Below are 16,241 nucleotides of genomic sequence, written 5' to 3' on the forward strand. Positions count from 1 at the left end.
CCAAAAAAAATTATTTTAAGCACTTAAAAATGAAAAATAAAAATGGGTATTTAAAGTTTAAAGCGTTTTGTGAGAATTGCACAAGTTGGCAACATCGACTGAAATATGCCTTGTTAATAAAGGACAACAAATACATTATCTTGATGAGATAGACAAAGATGGCTGTCTATGAAGTCTGCGACGAACGAGGAAGGTCGTAAAATTTTATGCGATTTTTATGGCCGGTTGCTGTTGAGGCTCGCCAGTAAGTACGCGCCTGTAAATTAACAGCTGATATTTTATAAACAAGCTGATCGGACATTGTTCTTTTCATTGTCTTGTATGCGCTGTTGCCAAATCGGAAACTCCGCACAAAGCGATTTAAATTTTAAAACTCCATATTTGAAGGATGATTTTGAATAGTTTCCGCGGTGAATTTGATGAAATCATGAATGAAACTCATAATCATTCAGTTTAAACTTGCATATGCTGTGATAACCCAAATTGGGGAGAATTCCCCATTGTAGCCAATGGCAAGAGTTTTCGAGGAATTTTTTCATGTGGCTATTCATTGAAAATCATGCTTTCCTAGAAGACAAACTGATTTAACTGAATTATAATGAAAACCCCATATCAGTTTGAACTGGTCACTGAAACGGTTTAATGAAATGAATTATTTCTTAATTATCTCACATCATTTTCAATATGCCTAAAGGAGACCCTTTCTTTGGTTTTGACCATATAAAGTTTGAATAGGCCATAAATCAGTGATTAAGAATAGTTTTGAAGAAAATCCATTAATAATAATGCACAAGGAAACGCATGGTTGATAAAAAAATCCAAAAACGGCCCTTGGTTCCATTCTGGGTGTACAAAATTGGCGAGTGAAACATTAAACTTTTATTTCTTTGGTAAATGCTACATACAGTGAACATTGTTACAAATTTTTACATTCATCATCTCTTATATCTAATACAATATACATACATACCTTATGCAACATATGGTAATAAATAAAACGAACTTTATTGTAAAGTCATTTTTATAAGAAAGGTAGAAAAGTGATAAAAATGTTTGAACTGCGGGAGAGCACATATTTTCTTCTTTACAGAAATGAATCAAAAATTTGCTTTCCTATCATATTTGGAGCTTTGGTCTCAAATAAGAGGGAAAACACATTTGTTGCATGATAATATCTTTGTAAATCAATCCCCCACTTCATTCAATTCTAGGTTTTTCAGCATGACTTTGATTCGAGTGGTGTATAACAGTACGCGTTCCGTGAAAAACATCAATTTTTGGAAGATAATATTTAAGGTAGATAATAAATAGAACCAAGCTCATTATCGATTCAATCAAAGCGAGATTTCGTCAATAACGGCAGAAGGTCCATAAAGGAGGACTCTCGATGAATTTTCTTTACAGGTACGACTAAGAATATTCCTTTTTATGATGGAATATCTCCGAATCAATTGATTCTTGTTCCGTTCAGTTCGCTCTCTTCCAAAGCACGATCATTCGTTGATACAGTCATGGAATCGTTAGTAGTTTTTGTGAAATTAGTGGTTCCCATGGAATGGGCCATATGATGGCGTCCCATGAAAGAATAATACCTGAAAAAAATTGAAGCAATTGTGAGATACGTCTTTCTTGGTGCTGAAAAACGAGAAATTCCATCGTTAAGCTGAAGCTACAGAAGGCTAGCAGTTATACAGGGTGAGTCTGTGACTCGAACAAATATTTTAACAGCAGATTCTTGAGGTCAAAAGAAACACTTTTTTCCTATTCGGAGCTGATAAAAAGATGTAGCCATTTTGAGTTTTCATAATGAGCTATGCCTGGAGAAACAATTTTACCTCCAGAATAACTGGCTGAATCTGTGGCACTACACATCTGTGGATCTTTTAAACAGAGTTGCATTCAGCCTAATTACCCAATTTTCCGAATATCACAGATATTTTTTATTTTGGAACAGCAATATTATACGCGAAAATATGAAGAATACTTTTTTCTTGTATTCGAAAAAGATTAATCAAATAAATGGAAAACTATAGTCTGAAATTCATCTCATTCGATAAAACCGTTTGTGAGGTAGAACTAAAAGTGACATTTTTTTAAGGTTTTTCAACAGCCTGTATCTTTTAAACCGAGCCGATTCGGCAAAGATGGTAAAAAAAAGTGTTCCTTTCGACCTCAAGAATATACTGTTGAAATATTTGTACGAGTGTCAAAGACTCACCCTGTATAGTGAACTTGCATTGGTTAGGCTGAAACTCTGGAAATATCTTCGAACTTCTACCAATATTTTGTTCGTATGGATTTCAAAGTTTCGTTCTTATGAAATGTTTGTATCCACGTTATTTTAGTAAAATTAAATAACTAATATTCGCTAAAAATAATAAAGCTTTGTAAAAGTGGACCTTAAGATACTGGAAATTACTCCAGTTTGAAGATATTTTCAAGCTTCTACTCGTCTTCTGAATCCATAGAAGAAATTTAATTGAAATTCCCCCAACATTAAAGAAAAAGTAAAGGTTCAAGACTAGGGTTTTTCAAATAAAACCAAAGCCAATCAGTTGAATTCACTCAATTAGGAGTGAAATGGGTGCTTCTTATTTGTAACTCAATTATGTTCAGGGAGAGTTTTTGAATACCTCGTAGCTTAAGTGCAAATAAACTGTGAAATATTCAGCACTATTTAGTGAAATTTGTGTTATTTTATATGTCTCAAAATTGAACCTCGTAGTTGAAAAAATATAGCATCTCACTCAAATAACAATTGTTTCCAAGATCCCAAAGATTTGTGCAATTCAGTAATAATTAAAATAAGGAACTATAAAAAAAATTTCAATGTGCACACTACAAGAACAGTCACCCAGCAAACACTGAAATGCAGTCACTGTACAAAAACTGTACTTCGTTGCTTCAATTGACTGCAGTTACGGTAATGCAATAACTGCACCAAAAAGGACCGTATATGTCCAGGTGGACTTTGCAGTTACTGTACAGTACAAACTGCATTCGACATACAGCCACAGCTGCACTTCAAAAACAGCAATGGCATCGCAATCCACTGTACAGCAAGCTGAAATTCAAATGCAGCAGTGACGTGCTAAAACTGTACAGCAAGCTGTACTTTAAATGCAGTATTCACTTTGAAAAAACTGCACAGATAGCTGCACTTCAAATGCAGCAGTTACGTGCTAAAACTGTACAGCAAGCTGTACTTTAAATGCAGTGGTCACTGTGCAAATACTGTACAGTTAGCTGTGTTTTATATGCAGTTTGTTCACGCAAGAACTGTACAGCAAGCTGTATTTTATATACAATAGACACTGTGCTCAAACTATACAGTAGCTGCACTTTAAATGTAGCAGTCACTGTGTAAAAACCATATCGAAACTTGCAATTACGAAACAATATTCTATTAGAGAAGTTTCCTAGTTATAAACAGAAAATCTATTCTTCAAATCAGAAATTTTCAATTTCACTTAGTATTTTATTTTTGCGGTAAGCGCAAAGGTGACTTCACGCCAATTGAGACATAGCCTACTCTTAGGGGTGGAGATAAATGAACCATAGGAGTTAGCTACGACAATCGTCGAGGCTCCGTAGATTGTGCCTGCTATAAACGCTGGTTACATAGAGGACTTAGAGTAATGCGTCGCCGGTGGCGCCATCGTTTGGCGTATGCTGCACCGCAATAGACGTGTATGCTACCCTGTGATCGCAACCGTCAAGAGCAGTGATGCCATCATTTGGCTAATTCTGGTACCACCATGGTGCGATGAAGTATTCTTCTATCATGGGTATAATCCATATTTTGGTAATGAACGGAGTCTTCAATTATTGAATTAAATCTGTTTATGAAATGTCTCTTTAACCTTCATAATCGAATTTTCAACTTCTTGAAGAAGGTATATGTTTAAGTTTTAGGAATTCCTATGAATTATTATTCTATATTCTATTATTAACTCTATATCAAATACTCCATTTTTGAAATCAAGAATTGCAAATACAGAAACTGTGCAGTCACTGTACATCAAGAACTGCGTTTTGAAAATGCAGAATTATCAATACAGAAACTGTGCAGTCACTGTACATCAAGAACTGCGTTTTGAAAATGCAGAATTATCAATACAGAAACTGTGCAGTTACTGTACATCAAGAACTGCGTTTTGAAAATGCAGAATTATCAATACAGAAACTGTGCAGTTACTGTACATCAAAAACTGCGTTTTGAAAATGCAGTATTATCAATACAGAAACTGTGAAGTTACTGCACATCAAAAACTGCGTTTTGAAAATGCAGTATTATCAATACAGAAAATCTGCAGTCACTGTACATCAAAAACTGCGTTTTGAAAATGCAGAATTATCAATACAGAAACTGTGCAGTTACTGTACATCAAGAACTGCGTTTTGAAAATGCAGAATTATCAATACAGAAACTGTGAAGTTACTGCACATCAAAAACTGCGTTTTGAAAATGCAGTATTACCAATACAGAAAATCTGCAGTCACTGTACATCAAAAACTGCGTTTTGAAAATGCAGAATTATCAATAGAGAAACTATGCAGTCACTGTACATCACAAACTGCATTTTGAAAATGCAGAATTATGAATACAGAAACTGTGCAGTCACTGTACATCACAAACTGCGTTTAGAAAATGCAGTATTATCAATACAGAAAATCTGCAGTCACTGTACATCAAAAACTGCGTTTTGAAAATGCAGAATTATCAATACAGAAACTATGCAGTCACTGTACATCAAAAACTGCGTTTTGAAAATGCAGAATTATCAATACAGAAACTATGCAGTCACTGTACATCACAAACTGCGTTTAGAAAATGCAGAATTATGAATACAGAAACTGTGCAGTTACTGTACATCAAGAACTGCGTTTTGAAAATGCAGAATTATCAATACAGAAACTGTGAAGTTACTGCACATCAAAAACTGCGTTTTGAAAATGCAGTATTATCAATACAGAAAATCTGCAGTCACTGTACATCAAAAACTGCGTTTTGAAAATGCAGAATTATCAATACAGAAACTATGCAGTCACTGTACATCACAAACTGCGTTTTGAAAATGCAGAATTATCAATACAGAAACTATGCAGTCACTGTACATCACAAACTGCGTTTAGAAAATGCAGAATTATGAATACAGAAACTGTGCAGTTACTGTACATCAAAAACTGCGTTTTGAAAATGCAGAATTATCAATACAGAAACTGTGCAGTTTCAGTACAGCAATCTCTGTGCTGCATTCTGGTGGCATTTGTAGTGCAGTATTTGTACAGTTGCTGTATATTGTGTTTGTTGGGCAGTGTTTCAACTCACAATCGATTTTGAACAATACTCATGATGGACTGTAACAGATGATGATATCAAGTACAAGTGTATATGGATGATTGAAATCTAAATTATTTATGGGTTGATTTTTTTACGTAAAAAAGATTTTTTTTTCAGAGATTTCGGTTATGACTTCTATGATATACCCTTCAGTTTTAGTAGATTCTCTAAAGAGTAGATTGAAAATAATAGACTTTGCAAAATGTAAAATACTCCGATTATTTTTCGGAGTAGGTATTTAATATCAGAAAAATTCGTTTAGAAATTCGATACCTAAAGTACTGAAGTAACTAAAGTACTTATTATGGAAATTATGGATGTACCCATTCAGTGAACTCCATAGCCAAAAGTATCCTGCACAAGTCGGTATCCAAATATCGATAATAATAATTTTAATTTCATTTCAACTCGTCCAATTTTTTTTTCAGTACAGAAGAGTGTTTATATCTTATCATTCTCATTAATAACAAGGAAAAGGATTTTCTGAAATATTATTTCGAGGACATCTAGAAAATAATATTCCTATCGAAGCACACTATCAAATAACATGGAAAGCTTCAATATTCATGAAATCATAAAATACTAATAGCAGCATGCCATCTAACCACCATCTCGATCAAGATAAAATCTAACAAACTTTTTCTACACCTTATAGGTATTATTAGTTCACATTAACATGCACTACTCGTGTTCATAAAATTCAATACTTCTTACGACTTTGTTAAGATAATATATGTGTAGTAATGTGGTGTGGAATTTCAGAGTGATTATATACCTGTTATCTTTGATCAATTGGACTTTTTTTTCTAACAAAGAAATTTGGGAATCGAGCATAGAAAAAATAAATGGTTGATCATTACAAATTTGGCATCAAAAAAGATTTTAATTGAATAGTGTGTACACCGTTTTTTTTTTCCATTCGAGAAATATAAATATTGAGTTCGTTTTTGTGTTTATATGTCCGTTTTTGTTCGTGATGTTAAACCAATTAGTATTAGTGATATACAACGATCTACTTCAAATAAAACAATTTCACCCTTTCCACTTACTGATCAATTATCAGTCTATACATCTATAGGAATATTCCTTGGACGTAAATGATAGTTTCGGACATTTCAAGAAGTGGTCATCGTCTGTATCATCTTTGTAGTGCCAGTTTGGGGGCTTTTGGAGCTAAAATTGTTGTGGGAATTATGCTGAGGAATAATCTGAGATGCACACCTATGCGTCCAACATTTGGAGTACAAATAAGTTTGAAAAAGACGGCACCACCAAAAGATCATGTGCGTGAAAAGTAATTTTTTTGGACATTTGGTAGCAGCCTAATCCTGATGCATCGATTTTGCATAATTTGATTTGCAGAAACTTCGTGACAGCCCATGAAAATATGCTCAGTACTCAGTATTATTTAGCCATGTTTCAGCATTATTTATAAAAAAACTTCTCTCTTATCATCGATCTACATATTATGAAGATACCAAGATTACCAAGAATGGAGTCCTAAGTTTTTAAACTTCTTTGTACTCCATTACAAAAGTGACCACCAAGTTAAGTATTTTTTTTTCAATCTATATATCTTTCATTCTTCGTTGGAATTCCTAACGCACTTACCTATTTTCAGACGATAAATTCGAAATATGTAGTAAAATACGATTGATATTAATTTTTCACCGATAACATTGATTCAGTTACGTATGGTTTATCTCTTGTAATTTTTGTGACCGATAATGAATGTATACTATGTGGATATGAATTTTTAGTCATGATAGTTATTCATCAAAGCTATAAACGTGTTATGAAACAGTCAATTCATACCTTCTCCTCAACTGTTTCCATATATTTCTCTTGAACACGAAGATGAAGAAGATGAACACGCCATAGGTGGCGTTGCAGAAGTCTGACAAGTACCAGACGTACTGCGGAACAGCTTTGTTGTTCAGATTCACTGCCCAAGAAACGAGCTCCATTGACCAGTTCACTCCCATCGCCAGAAGCAGTTTCAGATAGAGATTGAAGCTGGAATTGGTAAAAAGAAGGCATGAAATTTTCTTTGGTCCTTCTGGCCACACGGATCTGTGCGAACAATGAAAGTTTCTTACTTTTGTTGATCGTCATCGGAATGTCTTTTACTTTCGCTGTGTTTCAGCATGGCAGTATCCTTCTTTACACGCCTTATTCTCATGGCGGTTAGGGTGAAAAGGACCACGTTTAGTATTATGATTATTCCCATTGGCCCGTAGAAGTACAGGAGTTGTGGGATACCATCTAAGGATGAAAAGAAGCTTGAAAATTACACTAATGCATTATGGTCCAATTTTAAAAGCGCATAAGTAGATCACAAATCTTTCAAGATGTGAAATCCAATTTAAGACATCTCTTCTCAGTGAAGATGGAAACCTTGGTTTGGTTTCTTTACACTTTTAGTGATATCGATTATGACAGAACTAGTCGATTTGTGTGGCATGTTGGGCGATATTCACGAGGATATATTGAAAAATTCTTAGCCTACTATAGAACCAAACAAAATCAATGTCAAAATATTTTATTACTCAACATATTCTCCTCTTAATTGGGTACATTTATTACAGCGAACCTGCAAAGTCTAGACCTTTCAAAAAAAAATGTTTTTTCTTGCTCTGCAAACCAGACCTCCACAGCTTCTATTACCTCCTCGTTGGAAGGAAACTTACGACCTTTTGAACTTTCTTTCAGTTCAGGAAAGAGATAAAAGTCGGATGGAGCCAAATCTGGTGAATAAGGGGGGTGTTCTAGTAATTCAAACCCTAAATCACGAATTTTTTGCATGGCAACATCAGGTTCGTGTGCAGGGGTGTTGTCCTGCAAAAAATAAAATATCTTTGGATAGCTTTCCGCGTCTTTTCTCTTTATTTTTTTCCCGTAGAGTGGTCAGTAATGTCGAATTGTAATCTCTGGTTATTGTTCTACCCTTATTCAAAAAAATCAATCATGATTACTAGATGGCAATCCCAAAAAACTGAGGCAAGAACTTTTTCCAGCAGATTTTTGGACACGAAACTTCTTAGGTCTTAGGGAACCAGACTGTCGCCATTCCATTGATTGTTGCTTTGTTTCTAGATCGAAAAAATGTACCCAAGTCGCATCCCTAGTGACAATTCGGTTAAAGAAGTCTACATCGTTTTCAAATCGAGCACAGATCGAACGCAATGCTTTTACTCTTGCACGCTTTTGGTCAACATTCAAACATCTGGGGATCCATTTTGCAGCAATTTTTCTCATGTCTAAATTGACGTGAACTATATGATTAACGCGTTCGTATGAAATATTCAGTGCTTCAAATATCCGTTTTAGCCCAATTCGACGGTCTGATAAAATCATGTCATGAACTGCATCGATATTTTCGGGGACTGACATAGAAACTGGCCTTCCCAATCGGTCATCATCTTCAATGGAAAATTTACCTCTTTTGAAGCTTGCAGTGCAATTTTTCACAGTCGCATACGAAGGACATTGATCACCAAGGGCATTAAGCATATCTTCGTGTTAATCTGCTTTACTCTTAACCCTTTTAAATACAGGTACTTGATGATGGCTCGATACTCCAATTTTTCGATTTTCACAATTACGGTGGACATCTTCTTTCTTACAATTTATTGCGTAACTGTGGTTTACTTTTTTGACCACAAACTTCCCATTGACACTTCTAATGAGTTATTGTTCGTTGCTATGGTAACGCAATATTTTTTTTTATGCATGGACCTGGTCTAGGCTAACTAGGCTATATCAATACATCCTCGTAATTAAGTGATTAGCCGAGTGGTTAACGTATACTTACTTCTGATGAAACATTGTCCAACTGCAACTCCTGGGTAAAACCATTGTCCCACATTACCGAAATGGTTTACCATGAAAGTGATGAATACAATGAGTAAAGACATTCCCCAGGCATATATGCAATACAAAATGAATCTCTTCCTTTCCGATGATCTGACTCCGGGAACTCCACGAAAACCCCTGGAAAAAACACTTTTCATTTACGTATATTCAGCTAATACTGATCTATCTACACGTGTATCTGCTTGCTTATACCGTAAACCTATCAATAGGTCTATGACTTATACTGATATCAGTCTGATCGTCATATTATTGTAAAGAAAATTAGAAAATGATCTCAGTAATTTTGAAAATATCATTAATAAGTAGTAGATCAATAATTATGCTCAAAGAAAAGGATCAGGAATAATTGTAACAGAGAAATTTGCATAATTCGTTTGGGAGCATAATTGACTACCTTGAACGAAAAGTTGCAACGATGTTTCTCAATTTTCTTCGATAAAAATTAAAAATATCTAACGCTCGTTTATGGTTATGTTTTAAGTGATATGCATATGGTATTTTTCGTAATCAGACACTGAAATATTCGATATGTTAGAGGACATTCTGCCAGTGGCAATTGAATATTTCAAAATCGAATCGACAAGCGAAGAACTTCGTCCAAACCAATACGACTTGTCTCTAGTGATTAGGAATAAATTTTGAGAATGTTAATTAGTCTATAATGACTTGACTTCAGGTTATTCTGGTGTTTCCATTGATAGGCGCAGTGTTTTGACGTAATCGGAATAAAGGCCAAATTTTCTTCAGTGTATTTTTTGAACAGAACTGGTCAACTTGATTCTTTTAATGGGATCAAATTATTCATCAATCTTCCAGGAACAAGATACATACAACTTCGGCACTTAATGGCAATGCGAAACAAAACAATGACACTTGCCAATAACAATAATGGTATTTTTAGATAGATTAAGATGTTTGAGTTGATTCGGAAAAGACTTTTTCAGTGCGTCATCCTTATTCTGGGTCAATGGTTTTGAAGATTCTAAAATTAATCATTTCTGCAATCAATTTTTATGGTATTCCACTGGAAATATCACAAATCCAGCAGTTTGTCAGAGAATTCAGAGGAGTTTCACAAAATCTTCTCACATTTGATTGAAAAAGGCAACTCTTCTTCTATGATCAAAATTTTCCGTATCATAAACCGCAACTCTCACCGAATTGGGGATTATTATTACAATGCTACTATTTCGCACAATGAATTTTCTTCACTCAACTTCGCTCATTTCGTTTTACTTTTCTCAACTTTTTTCCATTTCACTTCTCTACTCTAGCCTGCTCTACACCACTCGAATCTACTCGATTCTACTCTACTTAATTAACCCTGCTTTACTTCACCCTGGTGCACTCCACTCTCCGTACTATGTTCTACTATAATTCGTTCTACTCTACTCTATCCTGCTCTTCTCTATTCAACCCTTCTCTACTATGTCCAGTTCTACTCTACTCTACTCTGCTCTTTGTCCAGCTCTACTCTACTCTATACTACTCTCCCAAGGTCTACTCTGCTCTACTCTCCTCCGTCATGTCCTGCTTCACTCTACTCTATCTTGTTTTACCCTGATCTACTCTACTCCTCCCTAATCTACCCAGGTATACTCTACTCTATTCTGCTCTGCACTCCTCTATTTTGTCCTGCAGTGTCCTGCTCTACTTTCCTCTGCTCTTTTCTGTTCTTCTCTGCCCTGCCATACTCTACCGTGCACTAGTCTATCCTGCTCTACTCTAATCTACTCTACTCTAGTCTCATCTACTCTAATCTACTCTTATTGAACTCTAATTCACTTTTCTTATAGTCTGAAGCATTTCTTAGTGTCAGAAAAACAAACAAAAATTTCGATAAAAGTTGATAATGTGTTAATGTGTTGATTACCAAAAATTAGTGAATCGTTCGATGAATTTTTCATCGCAATAAATGTCCACTGTTGCTTGTGTACTTTACTATCACTTATTCATCCCTACCCATAAATATCATCCTTTAAAACGTCTAAACACCCAATTGATAGGCCATAAAAGCTTCCGTCGCGTGAAAATTAAAATCGATTAGTAAATGCATATAGAATATACATCCGCCTGTTTTTTTTTTAACAATCAGCCGATGATTGTATCCATTAAGCTAATTAGGTCTTCCAGGGAATTGGGAGATAATTTATCGATACGTTTCAACTTGAATGTTTTCATTGGGATTGAGTGACGTCCTATGATACATTAGTCTACGGCTATCCCAAGGGATGATAGGTGTGTTATATTAACCCATTATGGAGTTGATTATGAAAACGTAGGGACAGAATGAATGCGGTATATGACTGGCCCTACTTCGTCACACTGCATTTTATCTGCATTATTTTAACATAATATGAGAAAAACCATATGGAAATTAGCGAGGAAAGTATAATTCCTTGTTACAGACTTCCAAAGATATGATGAATTTCTCACAGCTGAGAGAGTTTCCAAACGCTTAATGTGGCGTGAAACAATAAATAATGTTAATGATAATACAGTATTTTGGGAGGAAACATCAATCTAATTATTTGTTCGGAGTCTGCTTTATGTCGTTTTACTAATCTGCGAGATCTGAATCATTTGGTTTGGTTGAACATGATCCTATTGGTGCATTCATTTCAGAAGTGAAAATAATAGTGGAAATTTTGAAAAAAAACAAATATTGATAGAAGTGATAACTTACCTGAAGCCCAAAAATATATCGACACATATGACATTCATCCAAAAGAACGATGCTAAGAAGAAGAACACACAACAGTAACCTGAAACAGAACCGGAATTTCAACATTTGTGCAAGGGTTTCGAATTCTGTGCATAAGGCTTAATTCAGCACAAATATTTCAACAATCAGGATATTTTCATTTCCGTCCATTTCAGGAAAAATCAAAAAGAACCCTTATTTTAATCAGTTTGAATCTATTGAAAAATTAAATTTATTTCAAAGTGGGCCAAAAATATAATCAACGGGTGATGGCATTGGGAGTGTTTTACCCAAAGGGTACAGCACTGTTATTTTTGTAGCATCAAAAACTCTTATCAATCTACCTAATCCGGAAAAATATGAAACATGAACTGAAAATATTTACTTTGATATGATAAGGAGTAAAATACCCAGTCATTCATTACTTACCCAAAATTGCACAAACGGTGTCTTCAAAAACTTCATCAGTTAATTGTATGGTGACTAGGAAAATGTAGGCATGGAGCAAGTTGATGACGTAGCACATGAGAGCTTTCATATGCAGATTCCGATCAGGTAAGAGAGCATAAACTAGAAAAGTGACCAGCAGGAATGGCATCGATATTATCATACCTGTAAATTGAAGAGAAAATGTTTCAAAATTCATGTGGATATTTTCTTATCATTCCTTCTTCCCTTGAAGACTTGCATCGGAGATGCTGTCTTGGAAGATTTCCAGAAGGTAATTAAAAAATAGTATCAAGTACTTCTGCTGAAGTCAATTCAATAACATTTCATGATATAACTATTGGTAGGTATTTCAGGTATATGGTTTTTATATGAGTATATCTTTCCTCATTTTCCGCACATTCATGCAAATTAAGATCTGATGAAAATTACAGAGTTATCTGGTTATTCCCATTGTGCGATATCATCAAAAATCCAGCGTTCGTTTTACGCACATCAGTAACCGATCACATGACATCAATTGTCCTTCATCCTAGACAACTTTTTTGCCTTAAGGTTGTGATTATGCCCCCAATTGAAGTTTTTAGTGGAAAAAAAGGTTTATTTCGGAGCATCCAGTCCAAGCTTGTATTATGTAAAGGCCGATCAGCAACTGAAGGAACATTAGTCCCATAACATAAGGCGAAGTTATTTTTTCAGCGCCAAAGAAAATAACCACCATCTCCTAATTTTTTCGTAGAAATAACATATTTGTAGCTGCTAATGATTGATGATCCATAAAAACATGAAATCGCGCTGAAAGAGAAGCTCGGTTATATAATGGTGAAATTACCAGAAGCAGATCAGGAATGTTCATCTGAATCCTGCTTTTGATATCGCTTAATCTTGGCATAAGTTCTATGTTTTTGAAGTGTATCCTTTTAATAAGGAGTCCCTAATGAAGTAGTTACCTAACGAAGAAAATTATTAACCTATACTCTGAAATTGTTGATTTTCTTGATGAAATGAAAAATTTCAGGTTCTCCAGAATGAGAAAGTAAATGAATTTTTGTCATTAGCAATGAATAATTATAAATTTGTTATGAAGTAAATTCTCATTCTTAATCTTGATCGTTATTCTATGTTTTTACAGGTATTGTAGGTGAATATTGTTTATCATTATAATATACCTAAATGTTTCAGGTTAACATCCGGCTTCCTCTCAGGAAAACATACCATAGCGACCCTATCACCATTTTTCAGTGTATCAATACAATACCGATTCCTATTGTACGACCTTCCGAAATAAGGAACCCATAGAATACCATTCTTCTGCATGAAAAATTCGTCGAAAGGTTCTACAGTTGGCATCAGTGGAAAGAAATCACAGTTACTCATGGTTCCGATGATCCAACCATCTTCAGTGTAATCCCCCTGATAATCTTTCCCGTCAAAAATAGGAACGCTGAAATTTTCTGGATACTGTCCTCTGATGCAGAAAGCTTTATCGATGTAGAAGCCAGGAGCGCAACACTTTCTCACACAGAATCCAGCGCACCTACCACAAATCTGTCTTGAGAAGTTCTTGTACTTGTAGAACTTTCCGAGATCTGTCTGATTCGTCTTCACTTGACACAAATCTTTAGTCGAGCTTTTCACTAATTGCACTGTGAAGAAAACCGGCCACACACAGAATACCGATGAGATTTTCATGGTGTTGAGTATTTAGGATACCGCATTATTCTCGATACTATGCGAGCTCATCAAGTTTGCTTGTTGCAGGTTTAAAGTTGAACGTTAATTGGAGGAAAATAACGTACGTTTTACTGACGATAAAATAGAACAAACTTGTTTACTTTTCAAGAAAAAAATATGGAGTAGGTTATTTTTCATCTGATGAAGTAGTGAAATATAGGTACACGTCAAGGTTGAAAATAATCTAATTCTTCACGAGAAATTGTCGTCAATTGAAGCATTACGTGCATGCTGAAGGCATGCCACATGCCACCAGTGGAAATTTACAATTTTTCATGAAAAGCTCCCACTTTCCTTTCCTAGAAACAGATCGCACGTAGTTTTCTCGTGAAGAATATTAAAAACTGAAGGCAATTTTTTTTCAGTACCACTTGAAAATTTTTTGTGCTGTAAATAACATGAACTCGAGTATGAAAATCAATCTGTAGGAATTATTTGTAGAAAACTGTGATACTTCTATGAGATAACTTTGAATTTTCATGTTCATTTTCATTTTATGAAGAATTTCTCATCAATCCTGAAAAAATGTGAATCGGACGTAATTTAAAAACGCGGATATTTATACAAAAATTTGTAAACCAAATGGGACCTCTTCCACAGGTGAGAAAAACAAGTTCAATTGCTATTGAGTACGTAAGGTAAAAATGATGATCTCATAGATATAGATAGATAATTTTATAGCCGAAAAAAAGGTACCTGAGTAGTGGGTACTTCCTGTAGTTTCAATAATATAACACTGTAATTGCAGCAACAATACCGAATTGAATATTCTATTCGCTCCATCCTATGTAGAATGTAGACGATGAATTCGATATGTCAAGGACTTAAGTTTTAACAATCCTTGACTTATTTTTGTTTTAATTCGATGTTTTCCAGAACAGGTTTCTGTTATATGAAGAATTTCAGGATTTGAGCATAAGAAATAGACAAGAGCGTCAAAATTTGGAAGGCTTTTTTGAATGCTTTATGAACTTCCATAATCATTTGAATTTTATAAATATCGATAAATCTTTCTCTTGATAAAAGTGAAAAATAACCATCAATATCCATAAATAAAGTCTCATTTGCGGTAATGCAATTCTAAGCAATAGATCGAATAATGAAAATACGATGTGATTAACGAAATATTGTCAGGTATACACGACAATGATTGTTTGATTGGGCCATGTAATTTCTTTGGAAGTTTTCCTTCACCTCACTTGTTAATGATTTTTTTGAGGACGCATACAAATCAATTTAATCGATCTACACGATTTATGCGAATTGCAAAAATCAATCGATTGAAAAATTGTGGATGCAGATGATAGCACTGGAATATTAATGAACACGGAATGAAATTCCAAGGAAGAAGTTTGGATAATGACATATTATTTTGGAAACCGGTATTCACACTCATATTGCTTGAAAAAAGCCGATGTTGATATTGGGATGTTAATTTTCCCGCTAATAAAATCAATATATTGATTACGGTACTACAGAACTAGACAAGGTCCTTTTTTTTTCGTAGATTTATAGCAACAAAATGACGCATTTGTTTATGGTCGTTTGCATGTCGAAGGTACCATAAATAAATCATTCTGATTGGAGACTACTTGCCGCTAATGCATATTGTTCGAATTCTTGTAGAAACTTTTTCATTTCTCATTCAATTATATTATTGGGATGATGGTTTATTCAAAACAAATCCTTCATAAATATTAAATAATTGTTGGAAATTTGCAAGATTGTTTCTGAATGAGTTTTCCATAGAATTAGTAGTGTACTGCTAATTATTCAATAGACCAGATAAGTACATTACTTAATAAGCACAGAAGCAACCTGAAGATGCTATTGTGATAGAGAAACACGTGCAATGGTTAAATAACTCATCTTAGTGCTGAGGTTATTTAAATATGGATTTTCATCAACTTTTCCGCACTATTTTTCTAACAAAAGTACTGAATTACTAATCGAGCGTTTAAACCTTTTTAGAATTTGATCTGAAACCTTTTCTGATGTGAAAATTGGTTTTGAAAACGATGTTTTTAGAGTCCAATTAAAAAAACATTTATAGCATCCCCCGTAATAATCTGCGTCTACATTCTTAGCCGAACATAGAAATTCATTGAAAATTTTTATGCTATAAAAGAAAAATAT

The 16,241-nt window shown here is 34.5% G+C and overlaps 1 protein-coding gene across 9 annotated transcripts in view; it reads right to left on the minus strand.

Moving 5' to 3' along the window:
• Positions 1-864: 864 nt before the first annotated feature.
• The window catches only part of LOC123320604 (G-protein coupled receptor Mth2-like), a 51,002-nt gene continuing 35,625 nt past the window's right edge, over positions 865-16,241 (minus strand). For 8 of the 9 annotated variants that reach the window (XM_044907998.1, XM_044907964.1, XM_044907981.1 and 5 more), the window contains exons 2-7: positions 12,354-12,536; positions 11,907-11,985; positions 9,159-9,337; positions 7,444-7,609; positions 7,160-7,360; positions 865-1,592 (exon numbers count right to left, since the gene is read on the minus strand). In XM_044907998.1, coding sequence (XP_044763933.1) covers positions 1,448-1,592; positions 7,160-7,360; positions 7,444-7,609; positions 9,159-9,337; positions 11,907-11,985; positions 12,354-12,536 — 953 coding nt within the window. In that variant the 3' untranslated portion in view covers positions 865-1,447. Of the gene's footprint in view, positions 1,593-6,393; positions 6,518-7,159; positions 7,361-7,443; positions 7,610-9,158; positions 9,338-11,906; positions 11,986-12,353; positions 12,537-16,241 lie in introns of all 9 variants that reach the window. The other variant, XR_006538782.1, reaches the window with a different exon arrangement.

This window comes from Coccinella septempunctata, chromosome 1 (genome assembly GCF_907165205.1).
Source record: "Coccinella septempunctata chromosome 1, icCocSept1.1, whole genome shotgun sequence".
Classification (NCBI taxonomy): Eukaryota; Metazoa; Arthropoda; class Insecta; order Coleoptera; family Coccinellidae; genus Coccinella; species Coccinella septempunctata.